The sequence below is a fragment of the Corapipo altera genome, unplaced genomic scaffold, assembly GCF_003945725.1.
Source record: "Corapipo altera isolate COAL_440 unplaced genomic scaffold, ASM394572v1 200, whole genome shotgun sequence".
NCBI lineage: Eukaryota > Metazoa > Chordata > Aves > Passeriformes > Pipridae > Corapipo > Corapipo altera.
This window is the reverse complement of record NW_020884992.1, coordinates 831,731-847,265: the sequence shown is the minus strand read 5'-3', so window position 1 is coordinate 847,265 and position 15,535 is coordinate 831,731. Positions and strand designations below refer to the sequence as shown.

General features: G+C 53.0%; 1 protein-coding gene across 3 annotated transcripts in view; it reads right to left on the bottom strand.

The window, feature by feature from the left end:
* Positions 1-15,495, bottom strand: part of FBXL20 (F-box and leucine rich repeat protein 20) — a 31,777-nt gene extending 16,282 nt beyond the window's left edge. The window contains exons 1-2 of one of the 3 annotated variants that reach the window (XM_027666410.1): positions 15,138-15,495; positions 3,949-4,010 (exon numbers count right to left, since the gene is read on the bottom strand). In XM_027666410.1, coding sequence (XP_027522211.1) covers positions 3,949-4,010; positions 15,138-15,227 — 152 coding nt within the window. In that variant the 5' untranslated portion in view covers positions 15,228-15,495. Of the gene's footprint in view, positions 1-3,948; positions 4,011-5,362; positions 5,434-15,137 lie in introns of those variants that run through there. The other 2 variants (XM_027666412.1, XM_027666411.1) reach the window with 2 other exon arrangements.
* Positions 15,496-15,535: the final 40 nt, after the last annotated feature.

Here is a 15,535-nt window from a genome sequence, read left to right as displayed (position 1 = left end):
CTCCCAAACCAAAGGGAAACAGCAGCTCCCAAACCAAAGGGAAACAGGAACCTCAAAGCTTGGAGCAGCTCCGGAGAGGAAACTCGGGGGTTGTGGCCCCACATGGAGCCCCAGAGCCCCAGGTTTGGCCAGCCCATGGAGCACACCCAGGGATGGCTGGCTCTGACTCCACCTGGGAGAGAGTCCAAGGCACCAGCACCTCCAGCAACAGCTCCCAGGAGTTGGGCAGTGCCACCATTCCCAGCCCAGGGATCAAAGCAGGCGACGGGCCCGGTTTCGGTGCCCGGATTAGTCCCGGGTGTCACCCCAGTGATTAGAGGGATGGAGTGGTGGGGAAAGGCTGGGAGAGCTGGGATTGCTCAGCCTGGAGAAGGGAAGGCTCCAGGGTGACCTAATTGTGGCCTTCCAGCACCTGAAGGAGCCACAGGAAACACGGAGAGAGACCATTTACAGGGGCCTGGAGCGGCAGGACAAGGGGGAATGTGTGGAGGCAGGAATGGCTTCCAAGTGAAAGTCAGGTTTAGGTGGGAAATTGGGAAGGAATCCCTCCCTGTGAGGGTGGTGGGACACTGGCACAGGGTGCGCAGAAAAGCACTACTTGGATAATTTTTCACAATTCTGCCTTAACAGACTCAAAGGCACCGAGCTGGGATATTTATTTTTCCATCCAGGAAGGATTCCTGTTCTGCTCCCAACTCTTTTACATTGGTCTTTTCTCTCTTCAGAGTTGACAGCGAGGAAACAATCCACAAAATCAACTTTATCACCGAGCAGTGACCACAGCTGAAGGCAGGTTGAGCTTTCCCAACAGGAATTAAGGCTGGAATTGCAGCGGATTAAACTGTTTCACTGCAAAGTAACTCCCCCACGTGCAGCTGAACAGCTCAGCCCTGGCCAGTTTGGGTGAAACACACCCACTTAGAGCAATTTTCAGGTTTCACCCTCTTAATCCACTCAGGGTCTCTAGGACTCCTCACTTTCCCACTGTCCCTAACTGGATTAGGGTCAGGCCCCTGCTGAAATCCCTGGATGCTGAGGGCTCTGAGGTGAGCCAGCTTAGACCTTCAGCCTTCTAAAATTATCCACAGCAGCTCCTGCCAGTGAGTCACCATTCCAGGTGGATTCTGCTGCCATGGGCTGGGCAGGGGGAGAGAAACCACAGCTCTGCTCCCACCTCCTCATCAGTTCCCAAGAACTCCAGCTCCCCAGGGATAAACCAGGGTGGGGCTGGAATGCTGGATGGCAGAGGCAGTGCTGGGGGTGTGCTGGGAAGGGGGAGCAGGCAGAGCACGGATCAAAGCTGCTTAGGCCAGGAGAGAGCTGCAAACTGCTTGACCTGCCCATGAACCAGCCAGGAAAAGCCCAATTCCCACTGCCTGCTTCCTGCTCCTGCCAAGGTGGGGGTGTTTAACAGCCCCACATCACCCCAGGAGTGAAACCTTCTCCAGAGGCCGCGGAAAATCCGGGCTGGGGCTTGGGGTTTGGCTCCCAGACCTCACGGAATAATAGCACCTTTCCTGTGGCAGTGGGAATGGCAGCACAGGGAAACAGGGATGAGATGCTCTTCTGGGGACACGACCACAGCTGGAGCTGACAGGGACCATGGATTCACCCTCTGGAGACACCAAACTGCCCAAAGAGGAGCTGGAGCAGCCAAGGAATGAGGACAGTGCAGGGAATGCTGTTTTTTGGTGCTTTGGCTCATTGCTGTGCATGGGAAGGGTGACACCTCCAAAGGTGTCACCTCCTGGCTCTCAGCTGGCAGGAGACAAAGCTGCAGCAGGAACAGCAGTGCCAGGACATGGATTTGGGATTGTCTGCTGAGGCTGTGGCTGCCCCATCCCTGGAAGTGTCCAAGGCCAGGTTGGAGCAACCTGGGATAGTGGGAGGTGTCCCTGCCCACAGGAGGGGGTGGCATTGGATGGGCTTTAAGGTTCCTCCCAACCCAAACCACTCCATGATTCCACAAACACTGCCAGACAACTGGAGAAGGATTTGTGGTACGAAGGGAGGGAAGGTCCTGCACCACACAGGGAATTCCAGCAGGACATCAGAGTTCTCCTGTGAGAATTCCCTGTGGGAATGTTTGTGCCTGTCGTGCCTGGGTGTCTCTGGCCATCCCAGCCCAGCAAATGTCCAGGATCAGGGGGGAACCAGGGAGAAACCAGCAGTTGATAAATGTTTCAAGTTCATAAGTGATGGTTTGGAGAGCTGGAATTCACTGTCAACAGACTGCGAAAATTAATGAGTGTGGATTGACAGTGCAGCCTTTGAAAGGGAAACTTGGATGGGTTTCCCTGCAGGAATCTCCTGTAAATGGGTGTCAGTGTCTGCAGGACAAAGGCTGGTGTGTCTGGGCAGTGCTGCTGGGGAAGGGCCTGTTCCCTGCCCCATCTCAGATGGGTTCCCGTGTCTCCCGTGTGTGGCTGAGGAGTGGAAGCTGCACTTGAGCAAAACAAAGAGCAGGAGGATGTGAAAGGGGAGAGCAGCAGCCTCTGCCACCCCAAAGGTACAGGGGTTCTGTGGGGCTGGGGTGTGGGAGGGGACAGTGCTCTGGGGCATCACCCCTTTCCCTGTCCCCTGCTCAGCCCCACCTGGATCGGGGATGTTTGTCCTGCATTTCCAGAGGGCAGGACTGACAGAGATTTGCCTCCTGCCAGCTGAGAGCCAGCAGGTGACACCCCCGGGGGTGAATGTCCCTCCACACACGCAGGAATGACCCAAACCTCAACCCTTGGTCCCACTCGGGATCATTCCACTTCCACCTCCCAGAAACCTCACCCAGGCCCTGCTCCTTGGACCTGTGGCCACACACCTGTCCTTCCCCTGAAATCCATGTGAAACCTCCATTAAATTCCATCCCTGGCCTTTTCCTCCCTGCCAGATTCCCCACATTCCCTGCCTCACACATCCAGGCTCTTCCCAACTTGTCCCTGACCCGCCCTTGCCTTGTCACCTCCCCACCAGGACAAATCCTGGCTTTGTCATATCTGCTCCCACCACAAGAACAATCCACTCTCAGAAAAATCCAGAAAGACAATTTTTTTATCACTCTCCAAATCCCCCTTTTGCTGCTGGACAGTCCCTTCCCTGTGTCCCAAGGCTCCAAACCCAAACACTGTCAGCAGGGAGGGCTCCACCAGCCACACACTGGGTGAGGAACACCAGGATAAGAGAACCTGGATCAGGCTGGAAATAACACTCCAGAGGTGGCAGAGCAGTGAAAACAAAACATAGTGAGGCTTTTTCCCTGTTCCCTCCATCCCAGCAGTGATCCAGCAGCAGTTCCTGTCTCACACTCCTCTCCCCAGACTTTACAGCCACGGAGTGTTGACAGACCCCCAGCTTCCTGCAGTGTGAGAACTGCAGGTGTTAATAATAACTTTATTGGTGTTAATAATTTCAGCTCCCTCCTGCCTTTGCCTTCCCCGTTTCCAGCCCAACATCTGAGCTCAAGGCACTGACAAACCCTAATCCAACTGAGGGACAATCACCCCCTCACCCCCCTCCTGCTTCCCAGGGGAACTCTGTCCCACACGGGGCCAGAGCATCCTACAGGGGTGATCCTAAAAGTCTTTTCCAACCTTAACAATCCACAAAGCCTGATCTGGGGGATGTTTTCCCAACAGGACCATCCTGCCAGCTGCTGAACATCCAGCTCCTGCTGAGCAAGAGCAGGACAAAGCCCACTGGAGTGCAACCCTGCTCTCCACACCAGCCCACACTCACCACTCCTCACTAAGGACTTGTTCAGTCCTACAGCCCCTCCACCTATAAAACAGCCAAGGAGCAAATTAATTCAGCATTTTAACCCCCAAAACTTGATCACACTCAGCACAAAACTGCTGCTGACGCAGACCTTGGACCTTGTGCTGTTTTTTGGGGAGTGACCCAGTCCAAGCTCAAGCAGCAAAGCCCCAAATCCCACCCCCAGGGGCAGGGACTCACCGCAGCAGCAGCTCCTTGGGCAGTTTTTTGTTGATCACGGCCTCATCGTTGTTTGAGAACATCTGCAAGCAAACACAGGTCCCACAGGTCAGCCACACTTCCAGGGAATAAAGCCCAGGGAAGAAAGTGGCTGGTTAACAAGGCTGTTTCCAGACACCTGGTCCAATAAGTTCTTAACAGGTAAATTTTGTGCTCCAGCTTTCAAACTGTGCCTGAACGTGGATCCAATCTATCACCTTCCCAGAGTGTGGATCCAACCCCATCACCTTCCAAATATCCTGTCCCTGAGCAGGGATCCAACCCCATCACCTTGCAGATATCCTGTCCCTGAGCAGGGATCCAGTGCCATGACCTCCCAAATATCCCATCCCTGAGCATGGATATAATCCCATCACCTACCAAACATCCTGTCCCTGAGCAGGGATCCATCACCTTCCAAATATCCTGCTCCTGAGCATGGATCCAATGCCATCACCTCATAAATACCCTGTACCTGAATGTGGATCCATCCCCTTCGTAACATCCTGCTCCTGAGCATGGATCCAATCCCATCACCCACCAAAGCACCCACAGCCTGAAATCCAACGGGAAAATCCAACGTGCTGCCTTTTAAATGCTCCCACCAGTGATTAAAAACTGGGAACTGGATAACACCATGGGCACCAGAGAACACCAAACCCAAGGCTTTTGGAGCCAGGCCCAAAAGCTGTGTTCCCAAACCACAGCCTGCCTTTGAATCATCCCAAGACGCCGGAGCAGGACACAAACTCTCCCACGTTCCTTCCCAAAATCTCACCCAGCACAAGTGTTGTCTCCCCCCCACAGACACTTTTATCACCTCCCACCAGAGACATCACAAGTTGGCAGGTCCTGAACAGGAACCAGACAGGCAATTTGCTGCTAATTAAGAGTGGAGTTGTGCCATTCCCAGCTCCCAGAGCTCCGGGAGGGCAGTTCCCTTGGAGACAGGGGCACAGGGGCATCTCCCGGAGTCACCAGCACCACCCAGCTCCTGGCAGGTGACCCTGGAGTGCCACAGCAGGAGGGACAGACATTCCCAAGGCTGGGAAAGCAGCACGTGCCTGCCCTGGGATGGGATCAGCTGGGAAATGCAGGAAACCACAGAGAGCTCCAGCGAAGGAGAAAAAGGCAGAGGAATTATTCTCTTCCTCACAGTTACACCAACAGATCCATCCCCTTTCCCACCATTGTCCAGGCCAGCACCCTCCTCCCTAAAAAAAAAGGGGTAGGAGAAGTTAAAGGAGCAAATCAGAGCAGGAGGAGACTCCCAAAAAGGAACCAGAGCAGGAGAGAACAGATTAAAACAGAGATTCCAAACCGGCCACAGCCTCCCTTCCCTCCTCCCAGGGAACTCCACTGCTGCCCATCAAATCCCTCGGCAGGAAAATCCCACCTGGATCCCAGCACAAATCCCAGTCTCACAGTCCCTTCTGCAGGAGTTTCCCTTTGACCAGCACTAATCTAAAGGAATGTTTGTTTTTCTTTTTTCTGTCTGCCTAAAAATAGTCCTTGGACTTAAAACCTGACAGGGAGGGGTGTTGGTGGGCAGGCAGGATGTGCTCCATGGGAGAACCTCTGGAATTGCTGCTCTCCTGGAAGGCTGGGAAGTGCCAGGGGCATCACCAGACCTATTTTCTCAGAGCCTGGGGGCTCAGATGGCAGAGGTTGGGTGAAAACAGGCTGGAACTGGGATTTTGCTAAGTCATGGCAGCACGTACAGCTAAATATATCAGTGGACATGGTGACTCTCTGGCAAGTCCTCACAAAAATAAAACTTCTCTGAAAAAAAAAATAAAAAATGGAAGAGGCTGTTCTGGACTTCCAGGCTTTCCAAATGTTTCTAGGGATGAAAACCCCAGAGCCCCAAGTTTGCTTTTCCTAACATCTCTTTCATCATCCCTAATTCCAGGTGGTGTCCAGTGGAATGAATTTGTTTGGTCAGGACACAGAAAAACGTTGTTTTTCTTGGATGTGGATACTCCAGCATGTCTGAAACACAGAATGTGCCACCCAGGGCCAGGTTTGCTGGTGTGTGAAGTCAAACTGGATATTGGGAAGAAATTCTTCCCCAGTAGGGGTGGTGAGGGGCTGGAATGGGAATTCCCAGAGAAGCTGTGGCTGCCCCATCCCTGGGAGTGTCCAAGGCCAGCTTGGAGCAACCTGGGATAGTGGAAGGTGTCCCTGCCCATGGCAGGGGGTGGGACTGGAGGGGTTTAAAGTCCTTCCAACCCAAGGCAGTCTGGGATTCCATAAACCAAGCAGGTTTATGAGGATGTACAGCAGGGACCAGAAGGCAGAGCTGTCACTGCCTCTCACCCAGCACAAGGTGTGACGGTCCCTGTGCTGTAACAACCCAGAACACTAAAAGTTTGGCTCTGCTCCCACAGCAGTCCCTACGTGCTCCCCATGGGGCTAATTCCCACCTTTCCCTGCTCCCAGGGAAGACACGGAGCTGCTGCTCAGGCCTGGCTGTGTCAGCCCTTCATTACAGGGCAGAGCCACCCGAAGTGGGTCAGTGGTGACACCGCCCAGGTGACATCGGGTGACTCCTGTCCCTGCACAGGAACCGCCCCCAGCTGTGTCCCAGCTGCCATTCCAGGGGGATGGGAAACGGGAACAGCCCCTGCTGCCAGGGCTGAGGGAGGCACCTTGGCACAGCCGAGCTAAATGCAGAGCACTGTGCCATCCCTGCACCCCTCACTGGGCCTGGCACTGCCACGGGCCAGGCCCTGAAAGGCAGGGGGATTATGGAGGCTTGGCTCTCTCCTGCAGGTCTGGCTCAGGGAATCATGGAATGGCTTGGAAGGGCTTTAAAGATAATCCAGTCCCACCCCCTGCCATGGGCAGGGACACCTTCCACCAGCCCAGGTTGCTCCAACCTGGCCTTGGACACTTCCAGGGATTCAGGGGCAGCCACAGCTTCTCTGGGCAACCTGTGCCAGGGCCTCCCCACCCTCACAGGGAGGAATTTCTACCCAATATCCCACCCAACCCTGCCCTCTGGCATCCTAAAACCATTGCCCTGGTCCTGTCAGTGCAGCTCCTGCTGGGGCTGCAGCAGCCCAGAGCCAAAGCCCACACGGGGACAGGGGGACACGGGCTCTGAACTCCAGCACTTCTCTCCCAGAGCAGCAAATTCAAAGCTCAGTGGAGAAAAAGGGATGAGGCTTATCCAGAGCTTCAGGGAATTAGTGGCTGCAAGGTTAGAGCAGGCACTGGGGTTGGCTGTGGCACTGAGACATAAAATGACCCACCTGGATGTTCATTCAAAGGAAAAACAACACAGATTTGGCACCTTGAGAGCCCAACACACACTGGCACAGCCCAGGGAGACACAGAGAAGGAAAGGGAGACAGTGACACCCATTTTCAGGACAAAACCCACCCAACCACCCGGCAGAGACACCCACAGAAGTGGGCAGGGGGGGAAGGAAAGCCACAGGCCTTCCCAAAACATATTCTCTATTAATTCCTCTGGATTATTAAAGGTCGTGCCAAACAAACAATGCAGAATTTAAAACCACAACCCCTGGGATATCAGCGAATATTCTCATTTTAAAACACCCCAACTTGAGTGTAACAGTGCATGACAAACTTCTTACAGACCCCAAAGAACCAGGTAACCACATGCTGAGGACGAAACTGGAGCTGCTCTGAGGCCTAAAGCTCCCTGTCTTCGTGGGGATCCCTTCCAACTGGGGATATTCCAGGATTCCACAGCCCCTGATCCCCGAGGAAAATGCTGGGCAGACCCTCCTCAGCTGCACCCAACCACAGGAGATGAAGCAATTCAAAGCCAGGCTGCAATTACTAATTATTAGAGAGCAAATAACGCGCTCTCTGGAAACTGGTTTGGAGCTGGGAAAGGTGGGAATCAACTGCTGCCCGCAGAAATCAGGGATCACAGACACAGCTGGAATATTCTGGGGTTTACCTGCCACCCAGGCTGTGTCAGACACTTTGGAGATGAACCTTCAGAGCTCTAAAAGCAATGGAACATCTGTGGGAATTCACTCTGAGTTTAAACCCCGAGGAGCTGGAGATGCACTGGGAGGTTTTTTCCAGCTAAACAGCTGCTGGCTCCCAGCCAGAATTCCAGCATTCCTGGTAGAATTTATATCAATTTTATCTGTTTATGGTCCACATGGAGATGAACAAGCCCAGTGCAGCCACGGAGACAAGGCAAGACAGAGCAAACCTCACTCACAGCACCAACAGCAAAAAAAGCTGAGCAGAAACCACGGAACAACAGGAAAAATATGGAATTCACTCAGTATTTCCCTTGGAAAAGGTCTCGGTGAAGCTCTGAAACGACTTCTTACAAACACTGTCGATATGAACTGACATCTTGCCTCCAGTTCTGCTCATTTTGGGGAAAAAAAACCCAACCACTGTTCCAGGGCTCAAACAACCAAGACAGGATTCCCTTCCCAGCACAGGATTTCGGGAAGCAGCAGCTGGAGCAGGCTGAGCTGCCTTCCTGGAGGCAAAGAAGACTCACACTGCAGAGATCAGTCACTGAAGTGCCAGTGAAATCCAAGGCTCTCCAGAGGATCCAAGGCACTGAGTTGTTCACAGCCCCGAGCCGCTCAGACCGAGGGAATTTCCCTGGAGTTACACAGGGAATTTGTTTAAACCCCATTAAGTCTCCAAGGAAATGGCTGGCTGGGAGGGAGGCAGTGCTGTGAGAGGCTCCATCCTTGGCTGGGGGGATGCTCTGTTGGGATAAGGAAGGGTGGGAATGCAGCCACTGCCCTCCTGCCCCGCTGCTCCCAACCCTGCCCGGGCAAAATCCTGACTAAGCAGGACAAACCCCGGCCAAAAAGGCTGATTACAGGCTTAATATCCCTAAAAATAGCTCCATGGGCCAATGGCTGGAGGGACACTGTCACATCCCTGCTCCCTCAGCTCTGCTGGGCTGGGAAAGCTGGAATTCCTGCCGGGGATGGGGGGGGAGGGATGAGCTGCCCCAGCCCAGCCTGCACAGGGGGCAAAGTTAAATAAAGAGCCTGTCTGGGGGGATTTTTTTGGAATCAGGAATGATTCAAATCCCAGCAAAGCCCCCACAGAAACGCAGGCTGTGACAAAGCTCTTCCCATTCCACACCCCTCGGACACGGTGGCACTGCCAGGGAGGGGGAAACCCCTCAGGATGGGTAGATGGACACGGCCCCCACGCTGCTCTCAGGGAGGAAAACTCCAGAGCCAGGACCTGCAGGTGAGACACCAAAACCCCCTGATTCCACAAATCCCACTCCAATGCAAGAACCACGTGGCCACACCCCATTTAACCCCAACATCCCCCCCAGAACCTGCTGCCAGACCCCAAACGGGTGCTGTTTGTCCACCTGGTTCGTTCTCCTGCCCCAGGCAGTTCCCCCTAAACCAACCCCCCCCAAACCACCCCCGGAAGCTCCCTGTGCTCCCTTCCAACCCCAGTTCCAGCCCCCCCAGCCCCGAGTTACCCGCTGGGCTGCGGCTGAGGGGGACACACATCCGAGGAGCTGCCCCTGCACGGCCCTGCCAGGACCTGGAGCAGCCTGGGCACAGCTCAGGGAGGCAGCAGCTCCCAGATAATCAGCTTTGGGTGCCCAGGAGTTGTGGCTGGGGCTGAATGAACCACCCCCATCCCCAGGGACAGCTCAGGGCTGGGATCTCACAGACTGAGCACCCAAAAACCCCCTTTGTGCTCCCAAAGCTGCTCCAGCTCCTGCTTTTCCAGCGCCCATCCAAAAACCTCAGCAACCCCACAGGTCCTGTTTTATGGCCCTGATTTAAAAAGATGCTGCTTCCTCAGCCTCTCGAGGTTTTAAATATAGATGGTTGCCCATAAAAACCACATCCCCCAGCAAGAAAGAAGAGTATAAATAAGACAAAGACTTCCTGACCTGCCAGGACACAGCCTACAACACCCACCACCACTATTTATTTTTACCTTTCTAGAAACTCCTTTTAGCAGGGCAGTGGTTTTACTACAAGTACACTTGGAATGGATTAAAAAACCCCCAGCAAACACAGAGACTGAGGCATGATTCAGTATTTTCAGGTTAAAGCCAAGACTTACCCAGCTCTCCAAGGCTCATCACGACCCAAATAAGCTGCTTTGACAAATTTCATTTATTCTGCCCCTCCCCAGCACCTGCAGCTCTGTTGTTATTACTGGTAATATTATTATTACTGGTAATATTATTATTATTACTGGTAATAGTATTATGATTGGTAATAAGGTGTTTTTATTCACTCCTGGGTTTTTATTCAGCTCTTATGCAAGAGGTGTTGGATTCACTGGGATGTTTATTTGGAGATGAAGCCCAGTGATGGTGCCTTAATAATAAAAACCCACCTGAGCTGAGCTGCGAGGGGCCCTGGGGGAGTTTGCCAGGCAGGAAAACTGATGGATTCCCCAGGGATTCACCACCCCAGCCACACAGGGACTGGCCCCTCCTCACAGGCCCCAGCAGGGAGGATAAAACCCTCCCAGGGCCGACTTTCCCAATGGGGTGAGTCAAAGGAAGCTCCCAGCCAGGCAGCCCAGCGAAAACAGTAATTAGTGCTGTGCCCAGGCCCCAATTAATAATGGGGTCCAGGACAAGGGAGCTGTGCCCGTGGCTCCAACTCCCCGCCCTGTTACACAAGTGGTGATCCCAGATGGGCACAGCCCAGCCCCTGGAGCCTGTCCCTGGGGACACTCAGGATCCCAAAACACCCCTGGCAGGGGCTGCTCTGCCCAGCAGCTCCCAGGGAAACCACCCTGGTTCTCGTTCTGGGGTCACCCAGAACCTGCCAGGAAAACCCTCACCGGAGTAGTACGTGGGATCAGGGAATGCTTTGGGTTGGAAGGGACCTTAAAGATGATCCAGTTCCAACCTAGGGATATCTCCCACTAGCCCAGGTTGCTCCAAGCCCTGTCCAGCCTGGCCTTGGACACCTCCAGGGATCCAGGGGCAGCCACAGCTTCTCTGGGCAACCTGTGTCAGGGCCTGTGTCTGTGTCTGAATCCCAAGGCTTGGGAAGCTCAGGTTTTTGCCTCTTAATAAAGGAAATTTGCAGGAAAGATGGGGCAGGAGTATTTCCAAGAGCATGGAGAGGCAGGACAAGGAGTGGATCACACTGAAAGACAGGAGGTTTAGGTGGGATGTGAGGAAGTTCTTCCCTGGGAGGGTGGAGAGGCCCTGGCACAGGTTGCCCAGAGAAGCTGTGGCTGCCCCTGGATCCCTGGAAGTGTCCAAGGCCAGGTTGGATGGGGCTTGGAGCAACCTGGGATCGTGGAAGGTGTCCCTGCCCATGGTAGGAGGTGGCACTGGGTGGGCTTTAAGGTCCCTTCCAACCCAACCCATCCCATGATCCCATGGAATCGCTGTTTCCCAGGGCCCACATTTCCCCCATTTCCCACCCCACACACACAGCTCCTGCCACAGGAAGAACAGAATCCTATTTGGGGTAAAAATAACAATTAAAAAGCGCAACACCAGCTCTGGCTCTGAGCTGAGGCCAAAAGCCATTTTCCTGCTGAACCCTTCCCCTGCCCCTGGGTCAAATCCCTCCTGCACAATCAACTGGACTTTTGTTCCCAAATCCCCCTGGGATTCCCCCCTGCTCTCCTGCAGGAGGGAGCAGAGCCACGGGAGCAGCAGTGGAAGGGGTGAAACACAATTTGTGCTTTACATCTCTCACTGTCTCAACGTTCAAACAACCCCTCTGAACACAGTCAAGTGACAGTTTATGATCCATCTGCCCTGGTTCCAAAAGCACTACATGGAATTTGGGATGGCACAAAAAAAGGAGGAGGAGGAGTAAAAAAAGTGTGGAAAATCCACCAGCCTGGACACCCCCTCCAAAAAAAAAAAAAAATCAGTATTTTTAATAGTGTTTCTCATTATTTATGAGCCACATGGTTTGATAACAAAACTGTTTCGACTGTGCCACCTCAGGGGCTTCCTGCACGATGCCAACAAGCTCCTCTTCCCATAAAAAAAGTGACATTCCACGGTAAATGTAACACCAGTTTGTGCAAAGTCTTCCCTTGCTCTGTTTGTGCCCCTCTGTTTACACAACCTTCATTCCTTGGAACAGCAAAGCTCCAGCCAGGACAGCAGGAAGCAGGGAAGAACCCTGGGAAAGGGAACAGACACAACCCCAAAAAGATCAGCTCTAAAGCCAAAAAAAAAAAACCCCACACCCTGAAATACAGGGACAGCATTTCAGGGGCAGATTCCAAAATGGGATTAGGGTCAGTGGGATTATTCAATTCAGCTTTCTGCACACAGACAGGATTAATTATTAGAAGGCAACTCGATTTTGGAGCATTTGACATTTCCCATTTTTCGCTTCGAGCTGAGCTCATTTCGTGGCTCTAAAACCAAAAAAGGCCTGGGAACTACAGAGGGTCAGAATTCCCTCCCACTGAGGATCCTGAATCCAGGAGAGAAATGCTGTGGAACCCCTTGGATTGGTGCATTCCTCGGGCTGACCAGGCTCACACAGACTCTGGTTCCTCAGACACATCCCTGGAGTTCACAGGGGTTTATTTTTAGGACAAACTGCCCCATAAACACACAGTTTAGAGCCAGGAGCAGCTCCTGCTAATTGGAGGGTCTGGAGGCTCCCAGAGGAAGCTGGAAAGGATGGAGCTTTTTGTGTGGTGGTGTTTTTAAGGATGTAGAGGAGACTACACATACAGCTCATAGTCTGGGGGGGGAGGGAGGGCAGAAAAAAGGGATTGTAATGATTCAATCCTGGCTCAGGGGGACTCTGAGATCCTGCCTGGGGGGGTTTCAGGACTGGAGCCTGTCCAGGACTTGTCCCAGGGTCACCCCAGCAGCAAACAGGTCACTATTCCATATAAATCTGTTCTATAAATCCACATAAAACTGCTCCTGACCACGGGTTGGATCACCCCTTTCAGCTGCCCAGGTCAGAGACCCCCGACCCCCTCCACCCACCCCTGCAAACCAGAGGGCTCTGAGAATTCCCCGCCCCAAAAGGTGGCATTTCTTTGGGATAATGAGCCTGTGAGAGCAGGGAGTGAATGAAAACAAGCCTAAAACACTCCATCTCCCTCCTGATGCCATCCCAGGGCAGGGGAGCAGGGACAAGAGGGATTAAAGAAGTGATGGAAGTTCAGGCCTTTTAGGAGCTCTCCAGGAGCACCAGGAGTCACTCCAAAGCTCCAGGAGGTGCCTCCCCCCCTCCCTGCTGCAGTCTGGGTGGACTTCACCGGGCAGGAAGCAGAGAAATCCCAAATATAAGCCAGGCTTGGGATGTGTCAGGGCATGTCCCACATTAAACCGACACCACAGAGAATTAGGAGTCAATCTGGGTAATGTTTTCCCTTTTTGTTTGCTTTGCTGCAGTAAGTGGTTATTTTCCCTGTGGTGGCCACACCTCCTGCAAAAGGGACTAATTCCAAATATGCTCCTGGAGCCGGGCATGGCTCATTCTCCCATTTACAGGAGAGAATTCCCACTCTTCCTGGAACCAGAAACCCACACTCAAGCCCGATTTCAGGAGCTCAGCCCATATTCCACACCATATTTTACTCCCAGGGTAGGAAATGGTTATTAAATCCCCCATCCCGACTGGATTTGGGAATTACCCACCAACAATGGCTCAGGAATCTGTTTACGTGGCCTCACAAAAGACAATAAACCAAGTGAAAACCCAACCCCACCTCCCCCTCAACCACTCACTTGGTATTTAAAGGCTGAATCAGACACAATATATTAGTCACAGCCCCAGATCAGGCTATTTTTACCCCAAGATAAGACTCCAAAGGCCCTGTTTCCCCCTCCTCAGCCAGGGGAACTATCCAGAGGGAATGAGGAGGGAGAGGATTCTTCCCCCAGCCCTGTGCTGCCTTCATGACCTCACAATATTCCACATTTCTCAACAGCAGCTTCAATTCTTCCCAGTTTCTGCTCAGTTGTCCTCCTGTCCCACGAAATTCCAGCTCCCACAGGACTTTTCCCTTCCAAGCAAAACCTTTACAAGCTGTTTTTTAGGAATTTCCACCCGTCCTGTCCCTCATGATAAATAAACCTATTTACAGGTGTGGACACACTCACAGTTCTGGAAGCTCTTCAGACCAGCACAGCCTCACTGGAAATCCGTGGATTTAAAGGAAAACAGCTCCAGATTCATCCTTTCCAGGTTATACAGGTGAGTGGGGCAGAGATAATCAAAGCCATGCCTCGGATTTGGAAACAGGGAATGCTTTGGGTGGGAAGGGATCTTAAAGCCCATCCAGTCCCACCCCCTGCCATGGGCAGGGACACCTTCCACCAGCCCAGGTTGCTCCAAGCCCTGTCCAACCTGGCCTTGGACACTTCCAGGGATCCAGGGGCAGCCACAGCTTCTCTGGGCAAAACACAGTGACCAAACCAGCCAAAAACCAGGATAATGTTTAAAGGCACTTCTTGCAGCCCCAGATAAGCCTTTTTGCAACACACCAACTCTTCCCGTACAAATACAGCCCTTAAAAATTAATTTAGGCCTCGATAACTCTCCGAGCATTTTGCTCGTTTCCCAACTTCATTTTTACCACGAGAAGAAAACAACATTCCAGCAAAAAAAAAAAAACCACAACCCCAAACCCCACCCCACCCAAAGAAAGGCAAACAAAGCTCTTCCCCACTGCTTTTCCCCAATGAATTGGGTTAATCATGTCCTGCTACAACCCTGATGAAACCTCTCCCCAAACTGGAAGGAACTCCAGGACTGAGGAGGAAGGATAAGGAAGCAAAGCAGGTCGATGCTCCCCCCACAAAAGCCTGTTACCAACCTGGTTTTTACTCTTTGCTCTGCAACCAGCCACTCTGCAGGAGTGAACAATAAAAGCACTCGGGGTAAAAAAAAAAAAAAAAAAGAATAAATAAAAAAGTCTGTGCAGCCAAGAACAGCCCAGAACAGTAAAAACAATAACCCTGGACAACCCGGGGCTCACGTGCAGGCTCTTCTCCCGGAGTTCCCAGGGTTGTTCCAAAGCTTTTAGTTAGCACTGGATGCTACAGAAATATTGTAACACTAAAAAAAAACAATAAACCTGTAACACTCGAAAAAAAAACCCCAACAAAACAAACCAGCCCAAACACAGACCCTGCTACGGGTTTGATAGAGGAAGAAAACAATTCCAGGTGCGGTATCACCACCCCACCCCCGGCACTTCCTGCACCTTTCTCAGCTCCAGGGCCGATCTCCCGCGGAATTCCACGCCAGACGCTCTCCGGATTCCCATAAACCAGCGTTTTCCCCGGCTCTCCATCCCGTCCCTCTCCACGGAGGGGGAACAGCCGCATCTTTACCGTTCCAGGCTCTTTTCCTGCCGCCTTTCAGTCCCTCCCCGCGGGCCGGGCAGTCCGGAGGAGCGGGCAGGAGGGAATTCCATCTCCACGGCCTCTCCCCGGCGCTTGGGAAGCAAATCCTGGTGCTGCCCTTCCTCCGCTGTCCCCTCCTCCTCCCCCGGGAAGACAGCTGGGACAACAATGCGGGCTGGAATCGCCCTGGCTCCGCGCTCCGCTTTGTGCCGCGGCCTTTTCAATAGATCCCATTGTTCCCCCTCCGCTCCTTCCG